General features: G+C 39.0%; 1 protein-coding gene across 3 annotated transcripts in view; it reads right to left on the minus strand.

The window, feature by feature from the left end:
- Positions 1 to 20,958, minus strand: part of RAF1 (Raf-1 proto-oncogene, serine/threonine kinase) — a 72,285-nt gene that overhangs the window by 19,223 nt on the left and 32,104 nt on the right. For 2 of the 3 annotated variants that reach the window (XM_059940410.1, XM_059940408.1), the window contains exons 2-4: positions 10,458 to 10,690; positions 2,975 to 3,087; positions 135 to 237 (exon numbers count right to left, since the gene is read on the minus strand). In XM_059940410.1, coding sequence (XP_059796393.1) covers positions 135 to 237; positions 2,975 to 3,087; positions 10,458 to 10,664 — 423 coding nt within the window. In that variant the 5' untranslated portion in view covers positions 10,665 to 10,690. Of the gene's footprint in view, positions 1 to 134; positions 238 to 2,974; positions 3,088 to 10,457; positions 10,691 to 17,976; positions 18,062 to 20,958 lie in introns of all 3 variants that reach the window. The other variant, XM_059940409.1, reaches the window with a different exon arrangement.

The following is a 20,958-nucleotide window of genomic DNA, read 5'->3' on the forward strand; positions in this document are numbered from 1 at the left end:
AAATTGCTTTACTGTAAACAATGGCACAGCTTTAAACAATCCAACAACATATATACTTATTATCTCTGAGAAATTCCTATTGTGCCAGCCAAAGCACCCAACATACACAAAGAGAGAAGAGATCTGCAACTTACAAAGTTGTGTGTTGTGAGCGGAACATGATCCAAGAAATCTACTTGAAGTTCCTCTCCAATCAATGAGGCAGCATCAGTATTCCAATCTAAACGTGCTTTTTTACTAAAGAGGATTTTAAAAAACATAATATGAAAGGGAAATATTTAAATTAGGTGAAAGAGTTGAATACCAGTAATAACAACAGCTACCATTTAGCTCATGCTACATAAACATAAAACTTAAATCCCATACAACACTGACATTTAATTCATACAACAAACCTATAGGGACTTCCCTGGTAGCGCAGTGGATAAGACTCCGTGCTCCCAATGCAGGGGGCCCGGGTTTGATCCCTGGTCAGGGAACCAGATCCCACACGCGTGCTGCAACTAAGAGTTCGCATGCCACAACTAAGGACCCAGTACAACCAAATAAAATAAATATGGGGGGAAAAAAAAACAACAACCTATGAAGTGGGCATTATTATCCTCATCTTAAAAATGAGAGAAATGGGGCTCTAAGAAGGTAACTTGCTCAAGGCCACACACAGAGTGTAAGGGCCTATTTGGAATCCAGGTCAGTCAGATTCCAAAGCTTGTACTCTTAGAATAAAGTTTTTTTTAAACAATGAAATAAAACAATCTCATGATAAAGGAAATATGCAATAAATTGGATTTATAACATTAAAATCCTATAAAAATCCTAAAATCCTATAAAATGGGTTATAAATATTGCTACAGTAGCAAAATTTAATCTTCACTAGCCTACTTCAATCTAGAAAATACATAAATAGAAAGGAATCACAAATAAAATGCACTTTTCTATGAAGAATGGGCTTAAATCTGTAGAACTGTCTGCAGAGTCTATACATATAAATTGATGAAAGACTTAACTGTCTTAAAATTTACTCTGAAACCACTCTTTCTGTGCCTAAACAAGACAGAAAAATAGGTACATTTAAGTAAAAATTAATGCCCAGTTCCTTTCTCATGCCTATCTAGTTTATCTGGCCCATCTCCTGACGGAAGAATATTCTCAGGTAGGGAGAGAACACCACATATACAGCACCATTCTAACCTCTCCCTTCACCTACGAGAAGCCTATTAGAGCCATCTTTCTGATTATATAGCAGGAAATAATCCATCCCTTAATATAATTCCCTATACAAGGTCTGGGAAACCCAACATTACTCCAAAGTCCTGTTTTGCCCTAATGAAGAGGGAGAGGGTCAGTCCTGTTTCCTGATCAGTCTTGAGGTGCCATCCATCCAAAAGAGAACCTAGGGTAGCTCCAAATAAATGCAGCCGTGGACAAGAGTGGATCAAGCCCCTCACTGTCTCAGAGTCTCTCTAGTCTTTAGGGAGCACTATGCTCTGGCTTGGGGACCAACCTGGGACTGTACCCACATAAAACTGGCATCTGCTTCAAAGATTTGCACTTCAGCAAAAAGCCCCCTAAGCTGAGAGGAATAACATAAACAGATGAATTTATGCTCACCCTTTTTGCTGCAGCAAAAATAGAAATGAAACTTTTCTGATAAATAAGGAAAATAAACAATGAACAGGCTGGGGAAACAGCATAAACAGGCCTGAAAGAGTTAAGCAATCCTGGTTATTCTTTAGCTGTTACTACTAACAAATACTTGTAGCTAGACTTGTCCTTCACAAAGCTAAACAAAGCTAATTACTCTCTGATTCCATATGAATTGTTCCCTGCACCTGGCATTTATTCTGGCTGCATTCTCTTGTAACAAATCACCCCTTGTAGCTGTTTACATTTCATAAAGAAGGTCACCCCGCTGATAACCCAGAGATAAATGGACCCAATTACCAGGCTGCCTGATGCCAACAGTGACTGTTTTAAAATACTGCAAGAAGAAGAATACAAGACCTTCACCACTTTCATCCTTATCACTTACCCTGGACTGCCAGTTCCACCTGTAAGACCCCCTGTAATTCCCCAGGACAGGGGGACACAGTTCTTGAGGCGCTAGCCTGCTGTGTCTTCCCTTTGCCTGGCAAAGAAAATAAAAAGCCTCTCTATTTCTTATCTTCCAAATCTCTGTCTCCCTATTTTTATTCGGCATCAGTGAACAGGGAGCCAAGATTTGGCAACATTTTGAGTACTCACTCCCTAGGCTACTCTCTCAAACTGGGGAGCCCCTTGAAATATAGAAGATGTAAGATAAAGATCAATAACAGAACTAGCACTTTCCAAGAAGGTAAAATTAAGGTTATTATCCCAGATTTGGGGGGAAACAATAACAGGTAACAGATAGTCACAGATGGCTCTGATGCTATGGGGTATTACTCCTAGACTTTTGAGGCAATGCCTCTATCTTGCTACCACCATTAGGAATAGGATGAACTACACTGATTCTCCTTGAAGCAGAAATTCTCCTGCATCTTTTAGCCCTGTGTCTGTCAAACTGCTGGGATTCAGTAAATATTAACTGAATAAAAAGGAGTGAATTATAAAAGTGAATCTCTTAAAGACAGTATTCTTTAACTATAAATAATAATGAAACACCTTCTGAGTACCCACTCTGTTAACTGCATTATAGCAAACACAAAAATCTTGCTCTCAAGAAACATACCATCTGACATTACTGTTTCCTTCTATGGAAACACTATCCAACAACTAACATGTATTTTATCTTCCAATGCAATGTTCAAGCAAAATTTTCAAGTTCTTGGTATCTTATTTTTCTGAATTGTCTCTTTATACACAAGGGTATTCAAATATTCACTATTCTATAGGAAGCTAATACAATTTTTTTTTAAATGGGAACAGTTATTATGTGAAGCTAGGAAATCCTTACTAGTATGAAGGAAGAGCTGGCTGACTTTTGAGTTCTTACCCCTTGTGTTCGTGGAGAAGTCTGAAAACTGCACAGCACTCTGGTTGCAGGCCCCTCACCTTGAGAGCTTTCATAAGGCAGTCTTGCAAGCTCATTCCATTCCGCACGTTGACCTACAAACAAAGGACCACCTTTAGAACCAACACAGGCTGCACAAGCACATCCCTTGGAAAGGTGAATACAGAAATCAATCCACCAGTCTGTAAGGGTATATGTAGAAGATTTTATGACAGCATTGCTTGTACAGTTGACCCTTGAACAACACGGCTCTCAACTGCACAGGTCCACTTATACGTGGATTTTTTTCAATAGGAAACACTACAGTACTACATGATTTGTGGTTTGTTGAATCCGAGGATATGGGACAGCAGATACAGAGCACATATACCAAGGGCTGACTATAAGTTATACTCGGATTTTCAAGTGCACACGGGGTTGGCGCCCATAACCCCCTGAGTTGTTCAAGGGTCAACAATAATGGCAAACACACACACAGAGGAAGCACCCAGAATGTCCAGCAATAGGTAAGTGCTTGAATAAAGTACAGAACACCTGGATGTGTCACACGGTGCTGCTAATATATTACTTATAATGACTCGTCAGAGGGTGTTCATATTAACTGGGGGAAAATATTTTTCAGAATAATACAAAGAGTAAGATTATTTAAAGGGTGGGGAACCTATATATGTTTATATATGTTGTATGAGTGTGAAAAGATAGACACTCAGCTGTTACCCCTATGAGAAAGTGGTTGGGAGAGAGAAATGATCAACTTTCCCTTTCTACATCTCTAATTTGTTTGACTCAATGAAATGTTCAGGCAAGCATAAATATCCACCAGAAAGGAAAATAAGCCAACCCAATCTATAAACAAACATGAGTTCTCCTGATCAAAACTTTGTATTTCAACCTATTTTCAACAAAATGCTTGATCTTCCTAACAAAAATTCCATCTCACATGCACTTCACACTAGGGAGGGCAAGCAGGAAGTGGAGGAAATAAAGCCTCTGCCCTGCTGTCAGGACAAACATCACTGCTAGTTTAAATAAATGTGCACACCCATTCCAGACAGCCTGAACAGTATACGCCCCTTCACATCCCCCCGTACCCAATCTTCAAAAACTGAGCAGGCACTCAGAAGCCTAACAGAGGGACTTTCCTGGTGGTCCAGTGGAAAAGAATCCACCTTCCAATGCAGGGGACACAGGTTTGATCCACGGTCAGGGAACTAAGATCCCACATGCCGCGGGGCAACTAAGCCCGCGCGCTGCAACTACTGAGCTCACGCGCCTCAACTAGAGAGCCTGCGTGCTGCAAACTACAGAGCCCACGGGCTCTGGAAGCCACGCACCCTGGAGCCTGTGCGCCACAACTAGAGAAGAGAAAACCCTGCACCCCACAACTAGAGAGAAGCCTGCGTGCTGTAACAAAGAGCCTGCACACTGCAATGAAAGATCCTGCATGCCTTAGGACTTCCCTGGTGGCGCAGTGGTTAAGAATCCACGTGCCAATCAATGCAGGGGACGCAGGTTCGATCCCTGGTCCTGGAAGATCCCACATGCCGCAGAGCAACTAAGCCCACGAGCCACAACTACTGAGCCCGCATACCTAGAGCCCGTGCTCCACAAGAGAAGCCACCGTAACGAGAAGCCCGCACACTGCAACGAAGAGTAGCCCCTGCTCGCCACAACTAGAGAAAGCCCGCATGCGGCAACAAAGACCCAATGCAGCCACAAATAATTAATTAAAAAATTAAAAATAAAAAAAATTAAAAGATTCTGCATGCCTCAATGAAGATCCCACATGCCACAACTAAGACCCAACGCAGCCAAAAATAAATTAAATAAGTAAATAAATCTTAAAATTTTTTTAAAAAGCCTAACATAAACTGTGAGTGCCAGGGTGCTAATAATGGCAGCTATATAAAAATTTCACCTAAGCCCTTAAGCATTTCAATAAAAGCCCTATACATTTTGTTTTTAAAGCCAATAAAGTTAATCAAAAAGTAAGGCAACTAGACTCAGTACGGGCTGTAGAGAGAGAAGAATGTAGATTAGCAGTGCTTGCAAAACTGCCCAAAGTAGAGTCCTTCCACTGGGTGAAAGTGTGACAGCTGACAATGGCCAACCCAGCCCCTTCCCAGAGGGAGGTGAGTGATGTGTGTACTTATTTTAAAGGTTTAAAATTTTTAAATATTCATTTACAGTGTTTCACAAGTTTATTTTAAAGGTTTCTTGAAGCAGTGATACCCTTAGAAATATCCCACTAACTTCCAGCTTCCAGACACAAAACAACAAAGTAAAGGGAGAGAGAATGATCTGAACTATGAATACACCAAGAATGAGGACAACGAAAAGTAAATAAACACTCACATTAACAGAATCATGACCTGTATCAAATACTGTGCAGTAGTACTTTGAAAACTGTAAAGTGATATCTGTGCTATTTAATCTTCATTAAAAGTCACAGCTCCAAGAGCTAGACAGTTCTTTAAATATCCTCTAATCCAGTGGGGTTCCCAAATGTGGCTGATATTAGAATCATCTGAGGAGCCTGTGAAAATATATTTTCCTGGTCTGCCCCCTCTAACACATCCATCTGATTCAGTTCATCTTGAATGAAGCGCAGGAATCTGTATTTTAAACTGCTTCTCGGGTGATTCCAGTGGTAATTAATGGGCCTCAGCTATGATCCAATCACTCATCCAATAATAATTAGCAGCAGCAGTTAGTCAAAGAGTGTTTGCAAAACAAATGACAAGAAAAATTCAAAAGACAAGCAACTACTAATTATTCTGAAATTATTTAAATCAGACATAGATCCTCTCTATCACTCTTCTCTCTTACAACTCCCCATGGACACAGGTTGTAATCAGCTAAATGTGACTAATCTCTGGAGCCCACTAAGTGATTATGATAGTCATTCTGGGCTCCAGCAGTGAAGCAACCTGGGGATGATTAGAAACAGCTGACTGGCCATGCTGGCCAGCAAATGACTCCTTCTTCCTTCAATGCTGCCCTGAAGCTGGGTGCCTAGTGAAAGAAGGTGGTTCTTCCAGAGACACACAGTCCATCTCTGGTCAAAGAAACAGAAGAAACTAACTTTCTCTGACAGAATCTTCTCAAAAGCTGTCGGAGAAGTCAAGCTTCCAAATCAGTCGTCCCCAACCACCAGTTGTGCTCAAATGAAGGCTGTCAAGGACACACAAATGCCGGACTTCCCTGGTGATGCAGTGTTTAAGAATCCACCTGCCAATGCAGGGGACACAGGTTCGAGCCCTGGTCCAGGAAGATCCCACATGCCGTGGAGCAACTAAGCCCATGTGCCACAACTACTGAGCCTGCGCTCTAGAGCCCGTGAGCCACAACTACTGAGCCCACGCACCATAACTACTGACGCCCGCACGCTCTAGAACCCATGTGCCGCAACTACTGAGCCCATGTGCTGCAACTACTGAAGCCCACGTGCCTAGAGCCCGTGCTCTGCAACGAGAAGCCCCCACTCGCCACAACTAGAGAAAGCCCATGCACAGCAATGAAGACCAACACAACCAAAAATAAAAATTTTTTTAAATTTTTTAAAAAGTATACACAGATATAGAAAACACTCAGAAATAATCATAACTGCCATTTTACTTATGAACTAGCCACTGTAGTCAGCATAAGCCTCATTTCATAAAGGTCAGGAAACAGAGGCTCAAAATATTATGTAATTTGTTTACATGATACAGCTTATAAAAGGCAATACAGGGATTTAAATTTGGGCCTTGTTGTCTTCAAGGCCCATACACTTAATTATTACGCCAAACTAAGTTTCCCACTCTTCCAGGCAAACTGGTAGATGGGGGTGGAGAAGACAGTGGCAGTAAAGCCCAGAAGAAGCACCAGATGATCTTCAGCTTCCCATCACATTCAGACTTCACACCTGGGCTCTCCACTTAAGGTAAAAAAGAAAATTATTGAGAAAATAATGGGTAAAAATCACTTTGCAAATGAAAGACTACTGTTGAAATATAAGGGGATTATTATTATTATTTATTTTGCCAGCCATTAAACTTTCATTTTTAGGAAAGGGAACAAAAATAAATTTACTCACACTTTAAAATGCCTTTGAGTTTTGCCTTCAGTTCAAAATGTACCTAAATGTACACAACACTATAACTGGAAGGCTCTTTAGGGTCACAAAAGAAGCATAAGGGAAGTTTTAGTAAAGTGGAGAGAGTTGAACTGTTAGAAACAAACTGAGAAAACTCTGGACTGTACTTGCCAACCTTGTAACCTTGCCTCGCCTAGGTACACAGAATAAACACAATGCACTGCTTTTACACAAAAAACAGAGGGTGGGAAAGGCGGAGGTGTGGACGTTTTGAAGGAAGGTTTTCTCAAATGTCCCACGCCAAGCAAAATTAGCACAACTTCGCTTTTCTGTTTCAACCAGGTGTTTTTTTTTCCCCTCCCAGTATAGTAAGAAACTTTTTGAGCAGTAATTTTTGGAAAAGTTGAGATTTTGTGTCAGAAACTATGCAGGAATAACGGGCTAGTCCAGTGCCCTTGGAAAAGAGCTGTGATTTTTTTTTTTTTTTTTTAATTTATTTATGGCTGTGTTGGGTCTTCGTTTCTGTGCAAGTGCCTTCTCCAGTTGCAGCAAGTGGGGGCCACTCTTTATCGCGGTGCGCAGGCCTCTCACTATCGCGGCCTCTCTTGTTGCGGAGCACAGGCTCCAGATGCACAGGCTCAGTAGTTGTGGCTCACGGGCCCAGTTGCTCCGTGGCATGTGGGATCTTCCCAGACCAGGGCTCGAACCCGTGTCCCCTGCATTGGCAGGCAGATTCTCAACCACTGCGCCACCAGGGAAGCCCAAGAGCTGTGATTTTTAAGCTACCTCCAGCTTTGCCACAAGGCCTAGGAAACTTACCAAAATAATTTTTTCTAGGTAATTTTATTTCCTTCAATATACTTGTAATATCAAAAAATTTTTAAATGAACAGTTTGCTTTAATATTCAGAACAAAACAATTTTTTAATCACCAGAAATGTCTAAGGGAATTTTTCAAAGAACACTTTGAAATATATCCCCTTAAGAATGTACTATTTTCACCTCACACCAGTCAGAATGGCCATCATCAAAAAATCCACAAACAATAAATGCTAGAGAGGGCATGGAGAAAAGGGAACCCTCCTACGCTGTTGGGGGGAATATAAATTAGTACAGCCACTATGGAGCACAGTATGGAGATTACTTTAAAAACTAGAAATAGAGCTACCCTATGATCCAGCAATCCCACTCCTGGGCATATATCTGGAGAAAACCATAATTCAAAAAGATCCATGCACCCCAATGTTCATTGCACAACTATTTACAATAGCCAGGACATAAAAGCAACCTAAATGTCCATCAGCAGAGGAATGGATAAAGAAGATGTGGTACATATATACAATGGAATATTACTTAGCCGTAACAAAGAACGAAATAATGCCATTTGCCGCAACATTGATGGACCTAGAGATTATCATACTGAGTGAAGTAAGTCAGACAGAGAAAGATAAATATCATATGATATTGCTTATATGTGGAATCTAAAAAAAGGGTACAAATGTACTTACCTACAAACCAGAAACAGAGTTACAGATGTAGAAAACAAACTTATGGTTACCGGGGTAAGGGGGGGAGGAATAAATTGGAAGATTGGGATTGAAATATACACACTACTATATATAATATACACACTACTATATATAAAATTGGTAACTAATAAGGACCTACTGTATAGCACAGGGAACTCTCCTCAATACTCTGTAACAGCCTATATGGGAAAAGAATCTAAAAAAGAGTGGATCTATGTATATGTACAACTGATTCACTTTGCTGTACACCTGAAACAAACACAACATTGTAAATCAACTGTACTCCAATAAAAATTTAAAAATTAAAAAAAGAAGAATGTACTATCTGTTTAGAGGAAATGTCAGTAAAGAAGACATTCCAGGCAAGACTAACAACAGAATGAAGGCCAAGAGCTAGGATAAAGCAAGAGGTGTGAAAGGAACATAAAGCAATAAAATCTGCAACTGGAAAGCCAATTAACAAAGACCCTAAGTGGAACCCTATTACACTGTTGGTGGGAATGTAAATTAGTGCACACACTATGGAAAAGAGTATGGAGGTTCCTTAAAAAACTAAAACTAGGGACTTCCCTGGTGGTGCAGTGGTTAAAGAATCCACCTGCCAATGCAGGGGACACGGGTTCGAGCCCTGGTCCAGGAAGATCCCACATGTTGCAGAGCAACTAAGCCCATGCGCCACAATTACTAAGCTCTAGAGCACTCGAGCGACAACTACTGAGCCCGCACACCACAACTACTGAAGCCCGCGTGCCCTAGAGCCCACGCTCCACAACAAGAGAAGCCACTGCAATGAGAAGACCGCACACTGCAAACGAAGAGTAGCCCCCACTCACCACAACTAGAAAAAAAAAAGCCTGCATGCAGCAACAAAGACCCAACACGGCCGAAAATAAATAAATAAATTTATTAAAAATAAAAACAAAACTAAAACTAGAGTGACCATATGATCCAGCAATCCCACTCCTGGGCATCTATCCAGAAAAGATGAAAACTCTAATTCGAAAAGATACATGCACCCCAGTTGATAGCAGCACTATTTACAATAGGCAAGACATGGAAACAACCCCAGTGCCCACCAATGGAATATTACTCAGCCATAAAAAAAATGAAATATTGCCACTGAAGAATATCATACTGGGATTTCCCTGGTGGTCCCGTGGTTAAGACGCCGAGCTCCCAATGCAAGGGGCCCGGGTTCAATTCCTGGTCAGGGAACTTGATCCCACATGCCGCAACTAAAGATCCCGCGTGCTGCAACTAAGACCCAGCACAGCCAAATAAATACTTAAAAAAAGAATACCATACTAAGTGAAGTCAGTCAGACAGAAAAAACATATATTACATGATTATCACTTAAATGTGGAATCTAGAAATAATACAGATCAATCTATACACAAAATCAAAATAGACTCACAGATATAGAAAACAAACTTACTGTTATCAAAGGGGAAAGGTGGGATAAATTAGGAGTATGGGATTAAAAGACACAAACTACTATACATAAAATAGATAAGCAACAAGGATTTACTGTATAACACAGAGAACTATTCAATATCTTGTAATAACCTATAATGGAAAATAATCTGAAATTATATACATATATATATATATATATATAAAATATCAGAATCACTTTACTGTACACCTGAAACTAACACAATATTGTAAATCAACTATACCTCAATTAAAAACAAAACAAAACAGGTACAACTACAAAACACTAAAATAAAATTTTAAAATGCATGACGACTCAAAGTGACAGTGAATATCTTGCCTGCCTATAAGATGGGCAACATGACCCATAACACTTTCTATAGGGTGATGGGCAACTACATTTTCTGAGAGGAATGTTCACATACCACTGTTCTTTGCTTGTTTGGCAAAAAAACACGGATAGTGTTGCTTGTCTTAGAAGGGTCCGTAAGTTTGCCATCATCTGATGCCCGACGCTGATAGCCAAACTGCTGAACTATTGTAGGGGAGATGCAGCTGGGGCCATCAAACACCGCATCTTTGAATCCAAAACCATTGCTGATCGTCTTCCAGGCCCCCTGTATGTGCTCCATTGATGCAGCTTACACAATACTTAAACCTGGTAAAAATAAATAAATAAATAGACAAGTAATTAGAATTCTTGAACAAAAGTAATTAACTCAACAATACAATATACAGAGTAATTGTGAAAACAGTAGTATGTGGGCTTTCTTGTAGGTGACATCTTCTGCTTAAATAAATTACTCAGAAAACTTCTATTTTAGTATATTTCCATAGAATATTTCATAGACAACTCAAAAATTAGCAAAATGGGGATTAAAGATCTAAAGACTCATCAAGAGTTATACCACCAGTTAAAAGCCAACCTGGAACTGTAAGCCCAGGTCTCTTGACTTCTTATTCTAATAATGGGTGGGCCAAAAGTTTCATTCGGTTTCTTCCATAAGATGGCTCTAATAGCACTTAATTAATTGTCTTTAACTTCATTTGAAACAATTTTGTTAGACTGTATGTGACAGCTGTCATATCAGCGTGCATTTAAAACAAGACATCAAAATTGGTGAATTTTTGTGTAGCCATGTTAATGTTGAAGATGGAAGGAAAAGAGCAACATTTTCGGCATATTATTTATGCTTTATTATTTCAAAAAAGGTAAAAATGTAATTGAAATGCCAAAAAAGATTTGTGCAGTATATGGAGAAGGTGCTGTGACTGATCAGACGTGTCAAAAGCGGTTTGTGAAGTTTCGTGCTGGAGAATTCTCACTGGACGATGCTCCACAGTCGGGCAGACCAGTTGAAGTTGATAGTGATCAAATCGAGACAGTAACTGAGAACAATCAACGTTATACCACGTGGGAAATGGCCAACATACTCAAAACATCCAAATCAAGCACTGCAAATCATTTGCACCAGCTTGGTTATGTTAATCGATTTGATGTTTGGGTTCCACATAAGTTGAGGGAACAAAACCTTCTTGACCATATTTCCGCATGCAATTCTCTACTTAAATGTAATGAAAACATTGTTTTTACAACAAATTGTGACGGGCGATGAAAAGTGGATACTGTACAATAATGTGGGACGGAAGAGATTGTGGGGCAAGCAAAATGAACCACCACCAACCACACCAAAGGCCGGTCTTCATCCAAAGAAGGTGATGTTGTGTATATGGTGGGATTGGAAGGGAGTTCTCTATTATGAGCTCCTTCCGGAAAACGAAACGATTAATTCCAACAAGTACTGCTCCCAATTAGACCAACTGAAAGCAGCACTCGACAAAAAGCGTCCAGAATTAGTCAACAGAAAACGCATAATCTTCCATCAGGATAATGCAAGACTGCATGTTTCTTTGATGACCAGGCAAAAACTGTTACAGCTTGGCTGGGAAGTTTTGATTCATCTGCTGTATTCACCAGACATTGCACCTTCAGATTTCCATTTATTTAGGTCTTTACAAAATTCTCTTAATGGAAAAAATTTCAATTCCCTGAAAGACTGTAAAAGGCACCTGGAACAGTTCTTTGCTCAAAAATATAAAGAGTTTTGGGAAGATGGAATTATGAAGTTGCCTGAAAAATTGGCAGAAGGTAGTGGAACAAAACGGTGAATACACTGTTCAATAAAGTTCTTGGTGAAAATGAAAAATGTGTCTTTTACTTTTACTTAAAAACTGAAAGCACTTTTTGGTCAACCCAATACTTTTTCAATTCCACTTCTCTCCTTCTTTTGTTACTGTGTATTAAGCATGAGCAACTACACTTGAGTATGAGTAACACATTAGTACTATGAGAAATTAAAAAAAAAAAGTGTAAGCCATAACTTTCTGCCTTTGAAGAAGAAAAAGAAACTAGTATTCTAGGATATGTTAGACACTTAATATATAATCTCATTTAATCTGTGTAAGGACCCCAAAAGATTTTAAATCCCTTCCTCCAACCACCCTTTATTTTTTAAACAAATAAGGCACAGAAAAACCATGCTACTTGCCCAAGAACACCCAGTTGATAGGTAAACTAACCAGATTCTCTATCTGTTTATATTTAAAGTACATGAACTTTCCAACATAACATTCGGAGTTCAGTTTTAGTGCAGAAACAAAGCTTATAAACCGAAGCAAGGAGAGACAGTTACCTAACAAAAAATAATCAAATGTTTTAATCGGGCAACAAGAACACTGTAATGAAAGTCCATAGATAGTCACACAATGACAATAAGTCAGATACTCTGCAGTGAGGACGTGCAATGCCCTGATGCTGATTGGGAGTCAGCAACCATGCAGAAGTGAGAGGTATTTATTTCCTCCTGTAGAAAACAGTGAGGTTGACAGGGAATCCCATCCTTCTCAAGCCTTACTCCTTCAGAAACTTGTTTTATCTTATTATTAGCATTATTAGCAATAGTTACCATTTACTAGGTGCCTACTATTATGAAACAGTATATACTGCATACATCCCACTCATATTACCCAACCTGATCCTTAGAGGATACTCTAGGTAGGAATTACATCCCTATTTTTACAGTCGAGCTTTAGCAGGCAGAGGTGGGATTCAGAATTGCGCAGCTCTATCTGACTCCAAAGCCCTTAACCTTCTCATATATAACACTGGCACTTGAAATCATTTAGTCAGAGCTAAAATGGCCTAGAGTTAATCCAAACATCTTGTTCTTAACCAGAAGTTTCTGTCTGAATACGCATTATGTACTATGCTCTTTCTCACATCACATGCCTGAAGCAAAAGAGGACAATAGATATTAACTATTCTTAGCTGACAGCTGAGAAAACTAGAGAAGTTTAGAGACTTAAGACCACTACCTGGCATTACTCTCAGAGTCTTGGCTCAACTGTTTTGGAGGAGAATATGGTAAAAAACTATAAGTTTTGAAACATTCTTAAAGACTGATCTGTTAATTCAATATCACTCTAGGAATTTATCCTACAGAAGTATAAGGAAAGTGTATAAAGATATATGTATAAGCATCTTCATTAGAGCATTGTTCATATCCTTAAAAAATTGGGGAAAAGACCAAATACTTAACAATAGGGAATTAAACAAATCATACTAATTCCCACGTGATAAGTAAAGTAGATCTGTATGTGCAAAGGTGGAAAAAGCTACCCAAGACAAAACAAAAAATGACAAATGTAGTTTGAACCTCTTTCATACTAATCTAGAAAGAAGGAGGGAAATCTAGAGTCACAGAGAAGTGAGAGGGGCTTCCCTGGTGCCGCAGTGGTTAGGAATCCGCCTGCCAATGCATGGGACACGGGTTTGAGCCCTGGTCCGGGACGATCCCACATGCTGCGGAGCAACTAAGCCTGTGCGCCACAACTACTGAGCCCGCGTGCCACAACTACTGAAGCCTACACGCCTAGAGCCTGTGCTCCGCAACAAGCGAAGCCACCGCAATGAGAAGCCCACGCACCGCAACGAAGAGTAGCCCCCGCTCGCCGCAACTAGAGAAAAGCCTGTGCGCAGCAATGAAGACCCAACGCAGCCAAAAATTAAAAAATAAGTAAAATAAATAAATTTATTTTTTTTAAAAGTAACACAAACCTATTTTTTTTAATTTAAAAAATAAAAATAAAGAAGTGAGAAAATATAGAATAATAAAGTACCAATATTTCAGCAAGATGATTAGGAAATTTTTACTTTTTATATATGTTTACTTTTTGCTTTTTTATTTTACTATTTACTACAAACATCTATAAGCCTATTTTATTTATGCAAAGGGGAGGGGCAGGACAAAATCCTACACCCTTCAAGTGGCAGGGCCATGACGCACTGCCTCCCATTTCTGGCACCTCTACCCAAGCCCCAACACACTCCTAACTCTATCCCTTCATTACCATGAGGTCACTTTTTAGGGGCATCTACAAGCTTCTCTTTTCCCTAGACCTTTTTCCCCAATTAAAGAGGAAGACTCCTTCGAACAACTCACTAGCCTGAAATGATGTGGCTCATAGAAGCAGCCAGGGCAATCTTAAAAATGCAACTTATCATTTCCCTCCCCTGTATAAGACTAAGAATAAAAGCTAAACTTCTTTCTGAACATGCCAAGCTTCACACCTCAGCACTTTTGAACTTTCTGTTCCCTTCATCTAGAAGGCGAAAACCTCCAGAAACAAGCAAGTTGGCTTTTTCACATCATTAAGGTCTTCACCTAAAAGACCCCTTTAGAGACACCTTCTCTCTCCACCCTAGTCAGAAGACCCCACTCCCCTACCGCCATCAAATAACCCTTATTTTCTTCATGCCACTTACCACTAATGTTAACTGTCTACAGATTTTGTTCAGTACCTCCCATCCCCTTTCTGCTCCATGCCAAGCTTGCCAGTACCTCCTGCCAATCGTGTTCACTACTGTATTCTTAGCCCTTAATACAGTACCTGGAACACAAGCACTCAAATATTTATTAAATGAATTCAGCTAGGAGCCAGAATAATGCTGCAAAAAATATAATTTTTTTTAACAGAAAAGACCTGTCAAGAACTAGTAAATGTGAATTAAATCTCCAGTTGGTAGTACACCTTTAAAAAATACCTACTATTCAGCAAAAGACAAACTGCAATAAATTGCATTCTGTATTTAATTGTGAGGGAAGACTGTATTACAATCTATTGGTTAAAGAACCCACTTACAAGACTTAACTGTAGACTAAGTCCAAGATCATAGTTATTTTATGACAAATGCTAAGTTTTGTAGGCACTTGGAAAATAACAGTGCTGGTGCTTAGTAGAGAACATACTACAATAACTGTTAATAAAAACTGATAAAATAAATGCAAATCCAGTTTAATTCTCAAGTTTTTGATTATTTATCATTCATAATTTTTAATTTTCCATGTCTATATCAAGACCACTTACAGGCTGAGAAGCACACTAAGGCAGTGCCTCCCAACCTTTTTCATTTCACTCGTAGAAAATGATGGATCCTATTTGTAAGGCATGCCTACATAAGCAGACAAGCCCAGAAAGGCCAAGGCCCCTACCAGTTGCCCCAGGACTGACCTGTTTATCATAGGAAGCTCTAAGGCAAGGTACTCTGTAATCAATTAACAAGAAAGGGTTCACATCTAAAAACAAGAAAGAAGCATCTTCTAAAAACCATACAGCAGGACTTCCCTGGTAGTGCAGTGGTTAAGAATCCGCCTACCCCACGATAGTGAGAGGCCCGCGCACTGCGATGAAGAGTGGCCCCTGCCTGCCACAACTAGAGAAAGCCCTCGCACAGAAACGAAGATCCAACACAGCCATAAATTAATTAATTAATTAAATTAAAAAAAAAAAAGAATCCGCCTACCAATGCAGGGGTCACAGGTTTGATCCCTGCTCCAGGAAGATCCCACATGCCACGGAGCAAGTAGGCCCGTGCACCACAACTACTGAGCCTGCGCTCTAGAGCCCGTGAGCCACAACTACTGAAGCCCGCGCGCCTAGATCCTGTGCTCTACAACAAGAGAAGCCACCACAATGAGAAGCACGTGCACCACAACGAAGAGTAGCCCCCGCTCGCCGCAACTAGAGAAAGCCCACATGCAGGAACGAAGACCCAACAAAGCCAAAAATAAATAAATAAATAAACAAATAAATAGAGGAAATTGTTCGTGTTCAGAGCAATTTTTAAAAAAAAGATAACTTTGGTAACAAAAAGTTATATGGAATCTAATTTTAAAAGCTCATTTCTGTCCAATGATTAAAAAGTAATCTTTTTTAAATAACTCTTCACATACACAAAACAGTAGCTTTATTATGACAAAAGTTCGCTGACCTTAAACACTTATACGTTTATAGTTATATATGGTGAGACAGCCTGAGAATTTGTATTCAACAGACTACACATTTACCTTCTACCAGAAAGGACACAGCATATTCATAATTTCACTTATTACGAAAGTGAAATTCTATAAATTTAGGAAGTCTACAATTTACTTAACGTGAATTCTTCTAGCCTGTTCTAGAATAGGATATTCTAAAACACTCTAGAATAGGCTAGGCTCAAATGGTTTTCAAGCTGCTTCCTTCTGCATTCAGACCTCCTCTCCTCCAACCACCCCCATTACAGAGCACCTCAGAAATCAAAAAGCCTAGATTCTACTCTACTTTGCTTCCTCCACCCCTCTTCCATTAAAGATTTGCCACAATGGGCTTAAACCCAGATTCAGTCTCTGAAAGACACCAGGGGATAGATATCTTATGACAGAAAAAGGGACAACTCATTAATTGCTAGATATCTTAGCTTTCTGTAGTTACCCACTCAACATTGGTCAATCATGAGTAGATCAAAATTTCTCTAAATTTATTTTTTCTAGCATAATTTCTGAAGCTGGCAGGTTCTATAGGTTCACCAAAGTTTGCCTTTTATTGACTTCATGCTTCATTCTGTCACACTGGAGTTTGAAGAAACATTCACTTCAGCCATGTAATTCATGATTTTTTAGTCTGAACTCTTTTTCAAAGCTACATCTTTCTATATCAAAATGTCTGTTTTTATTATCATAGTTCACCTCTCATAATCATTCAACCTCATTTATTCTCTACATGAATATTCCTTTTTAGAAAGTTAGAGAATGATACCTTTTCTACATCTAAGTTAAAAAGTGGTTTATAAATTCTAAATAGTACTGAGTTTGGGAGCAAACAAAATAACCAAACTAGAAAGACACACAGCCCTGAATTATGCAGCAAGGGGACTCAAGGAAGAGTCAAAGACCAAACCCCTGAATGTTGAGATCCATTTCAGTTGCCTTCTTTGGGCCCTTCTGGTTGGTACAGTAGTGCTCCACCTTAGAAAGTTTTGCTTTCTGCAGTTTGTTACCAGTGGTCAACCACGGTCTGAAAATATTACATGGAAAATTCCAGAATGAACAATTCCTAAGTTTTAAATTGCATGCTTTTCTAAGCTTTTTGATTTCTGAGTAGTGTCATGAAAACTCACACCAACCCGCTCTCTCCTGCCTGGGATATAAACTCACACCAACCCACTCCCTCCTGCCTGGATGTAAATCATCCCTTTGTCCACAGCACATCCACACAGTATACTCTACCTGCCCTTTAGTCATTTAGCAGCCTTCTGGGTTATCAGATGGGCTGTCTCAGTATGGCAGTACATGTGTTTAAGCAGCCCTTATTTTACTTAACAATGGCCCAAAAATGCAAGAGTAGTGATGCTGGAAATTCGGATATTCTCTTACTGTGCCTAATTTATAAATTAAACTTTATCATAGGTATATATGTATAGAATTAAATAGTACAGAGTTCAGTATTATCTGCACTTTCAGACATCCACTGGGGATCTTGGAAAGTATCCCTCACAAATAAGGAGGAACTACTGTATAACTAAAATAGTACCCAATATGTTTCGAACAAGGACAGAATAAGTACCTTCTTAATAGCCAGCTTCTTCAAGGAAGACTTCAAAATCTCAAGTCTCTTTCTTTCCTAGACTGTAACTCAGCACTTTTTCAAGCTGTGGAGAATGACCCATAAGTGTTCAGAAAATCATTTTGGTGAGTCATGACCAGCTTTGTCAAAAAATAAAGCAGAGCACAATATAACCACATAGTAAGAAATCTTTGATTCAGGTACACACACATTATAAAATGTATTCCTTAGTGTGGAACACTACTAAGTTTGAAAGCAATTGGTGTAATTCTAAAGCCCAGAATTCCTACCAGAGCTTCCACTGATTTCCCAAATGCATTTATCCACACAAAAGACATCTTCTTGCACTTGAATGATAAATTTTTTTTAAGGATCCATCTAGTCTTAAATTGTCTTTCTTAGCTCTACCAATGAACTCTCTCCATGTGTGTGCTAATTCCACCTCATGTTACATTTTAAAATAGTCGTTTCTGACGATCCAAAACCTATGGGATGCAGCAAAAGCAGTTCTAAGAGGGAAGTCTATAGCTATACAAGCCTACCTCAAGAAACAAGAAGAATCTCAAATAAACAATATAACCTTACACCTAAAGGAGCTAGAGAAAGAAGAAGAAACAAAACCCAAAGTTAGTAGAAGGAAAGAAATCATAAACATCAGAGCAGAAATAAATGAAATAGAAACAAAGAAAACAGCAGCAAAGATCAATAAAACTAAAAGCTGGTTCTTTGAGAGGATAGACAAAATTGAAAAACCATTAGCCAGACTCATCAAGAAAAAGAGGGAGAGGACTCAAATCAATAAAATTAGAAATGAAAAAGGAGAAGTTACAACAGACACCGCAGAAATACAAAGAATCCTAAGAGACTACTACAAGCAACTCTATGCCAATAAAATGGACAACCTGGAAGAAATGGACAAATTCTTGGAAAGGTATAACCTTCCAAGTCTGAACCAGGAAGCAACAGAAAACATGAACAGAACAATCACAAGTAATGAAATTGAAACTGTGATTAAAAACCTTCCAACAAAAAGTCCAGGACCAGATGGCTTCACAGGTGAATTCTATCAAACATTTACGGAAGAGCTAACACCCATCCTTCTCAAACTCTTCCAACAAATTGCAGAGGAAGGAACACTCCCAAACTCATTCTATGAGGCCACCATCACCCTGATACCAAAACCAGACAAAGATACTACAAAAAAAAGAAAATTACAGACCAATATCACTGATGAATACAGATGCAAAAATCCTCAGCAAAATACTAGCAAACACAATCCAACAACACATTAAAAGGATCATACACCACGATCAAGTGGGATTTATCCCAGGGATGCAAGGATTCTTCAATATATGCAAATCAATCAATGTGATACACCATATTAACAAAATGAAGAAGACAAACCTTATGATCACCTCCATAGATGCAGAAAAAGCTTTTGACAAAATTCAACACCCATTTTTGATAAAAACTCTCCAGAAAGTGGGCAAAGAGGGAAACTACCTCAGCATAATAAAGGTCATATGTGACAAACCCACAACAAACATCATTCTCAATGGTGAAAAACTGAAAGCACTTCCTCTAAGATCAGGAACAATACAAGGATGTCCACTCTCACCACTATTATTCAACATAGTTTTGGAAGTCCTAGCCACAGCAATCAGAGAAGAAAAAGAAATAAAAGGAATACAAATAGGAAAAGAAAAAGTAAAACTGTCACTGTTTGCAGATGACATGATACTATACATAGAGAATCCTAAAGATGCCACCAGAAAGCTACTAGAGCTAATCAATGAATTTGGCAAAGTTGCAGGATACAAAATTAATGCACAGAAATCTCTTGCATTCCTATACACTAATGATGAAAAATCTGAAAGAGAAATTAAGGAAACACTCCCTTTTACCACTGCAACAAAAAGAATAAAATACCGAGGAATAAACCTACCTAGGGAGACAAAAGACCTGTATGCAGAAAACCATAAGACACTGATGAAAGAAATTAAAGATGATACCAACAGATGCAGAGATATACCATGTTCTTGGATTGGAAGAATCAATATTGTGAGAATGACTATACTACTCAAAGCAATCTACAGATTCAATTCAATCCCTATCAAATTACCAATGGCATTTTTTATAGAGCTAGAACAAAAAATCTTAAAATTTGTATGGAGACACAGAAGACCCCGAAGAGCCAAAGTAGTCTTGAGGGGAAAAAATGGAGGTGGAGGAATCAGACTCCCTGACTTCAGACTATGCTACAAAGCTACAGTAATCAAGACAATATGGTACTGGCACAAAAACAGAAACATAGATCAATGGAACAGGATAGAAAGCCCAGAGATAAACCCACGCACCTATGCTCAACTAATCTATGACAAAGGAGGCAAGGATATACAACGGAGAAAAGATAATCTCTTCAATAAGTGGTGCTGGGAAAACTGGACAGCTACATGTAAAAGAATGAAATTAGAACATGCCCTAACACTATACACAAAAATAAACTCAAAATGGATTAGAGACCTAAATGTAAGACCGGACACTATAAAACTCTTAGAGGAAAACATAGGAAGAACACTCTTTGACATAAATCACAGCAAGATCTTTTTTGATCCACCTCCTAGAGTAATGGAAATAAAAACAAAAATAAACAAATGGGACCTAATGAAACTTAAAAGCTTTTGCACAGCAAAGGAAAACATAAACAAAACGAAGACAACCCTCAGAATGGGAAAAAATATTTGCAAACAAATCAACAAAGGATTAATCTCCCAAATATATAAACAGCTCAGGCAGTTCAATATTAAAAAAACAAACAACCCAATCCAAAAACGGGCAGAAGACCTAAATAGACATTTCTCCAAAGAAGACATACAGACGGCCACGAAGCACATGAAAAGATGCTCAACATCACTAAATTATTAGAGAAATGCAAATCAAAACTACAATGAGGTATCACCTCACACCAATTAGAATGGGCAT

Source organism: Balaenoptera ricei, chromosome 11 (genome assembly GCF_028023285.1).
Source record: "Balaenoptera ricei isolate mBalRic1 chromosome 11, mBalRic1.hap2, whole genome shotgun sequence".
Taxonomy (NCBI): Eukaryota; Metazoa; Chordata; class Mammalia; order Artiodactyla; family Balaenopteridae; genus Balaenoptera; species Balaenoptera ricei.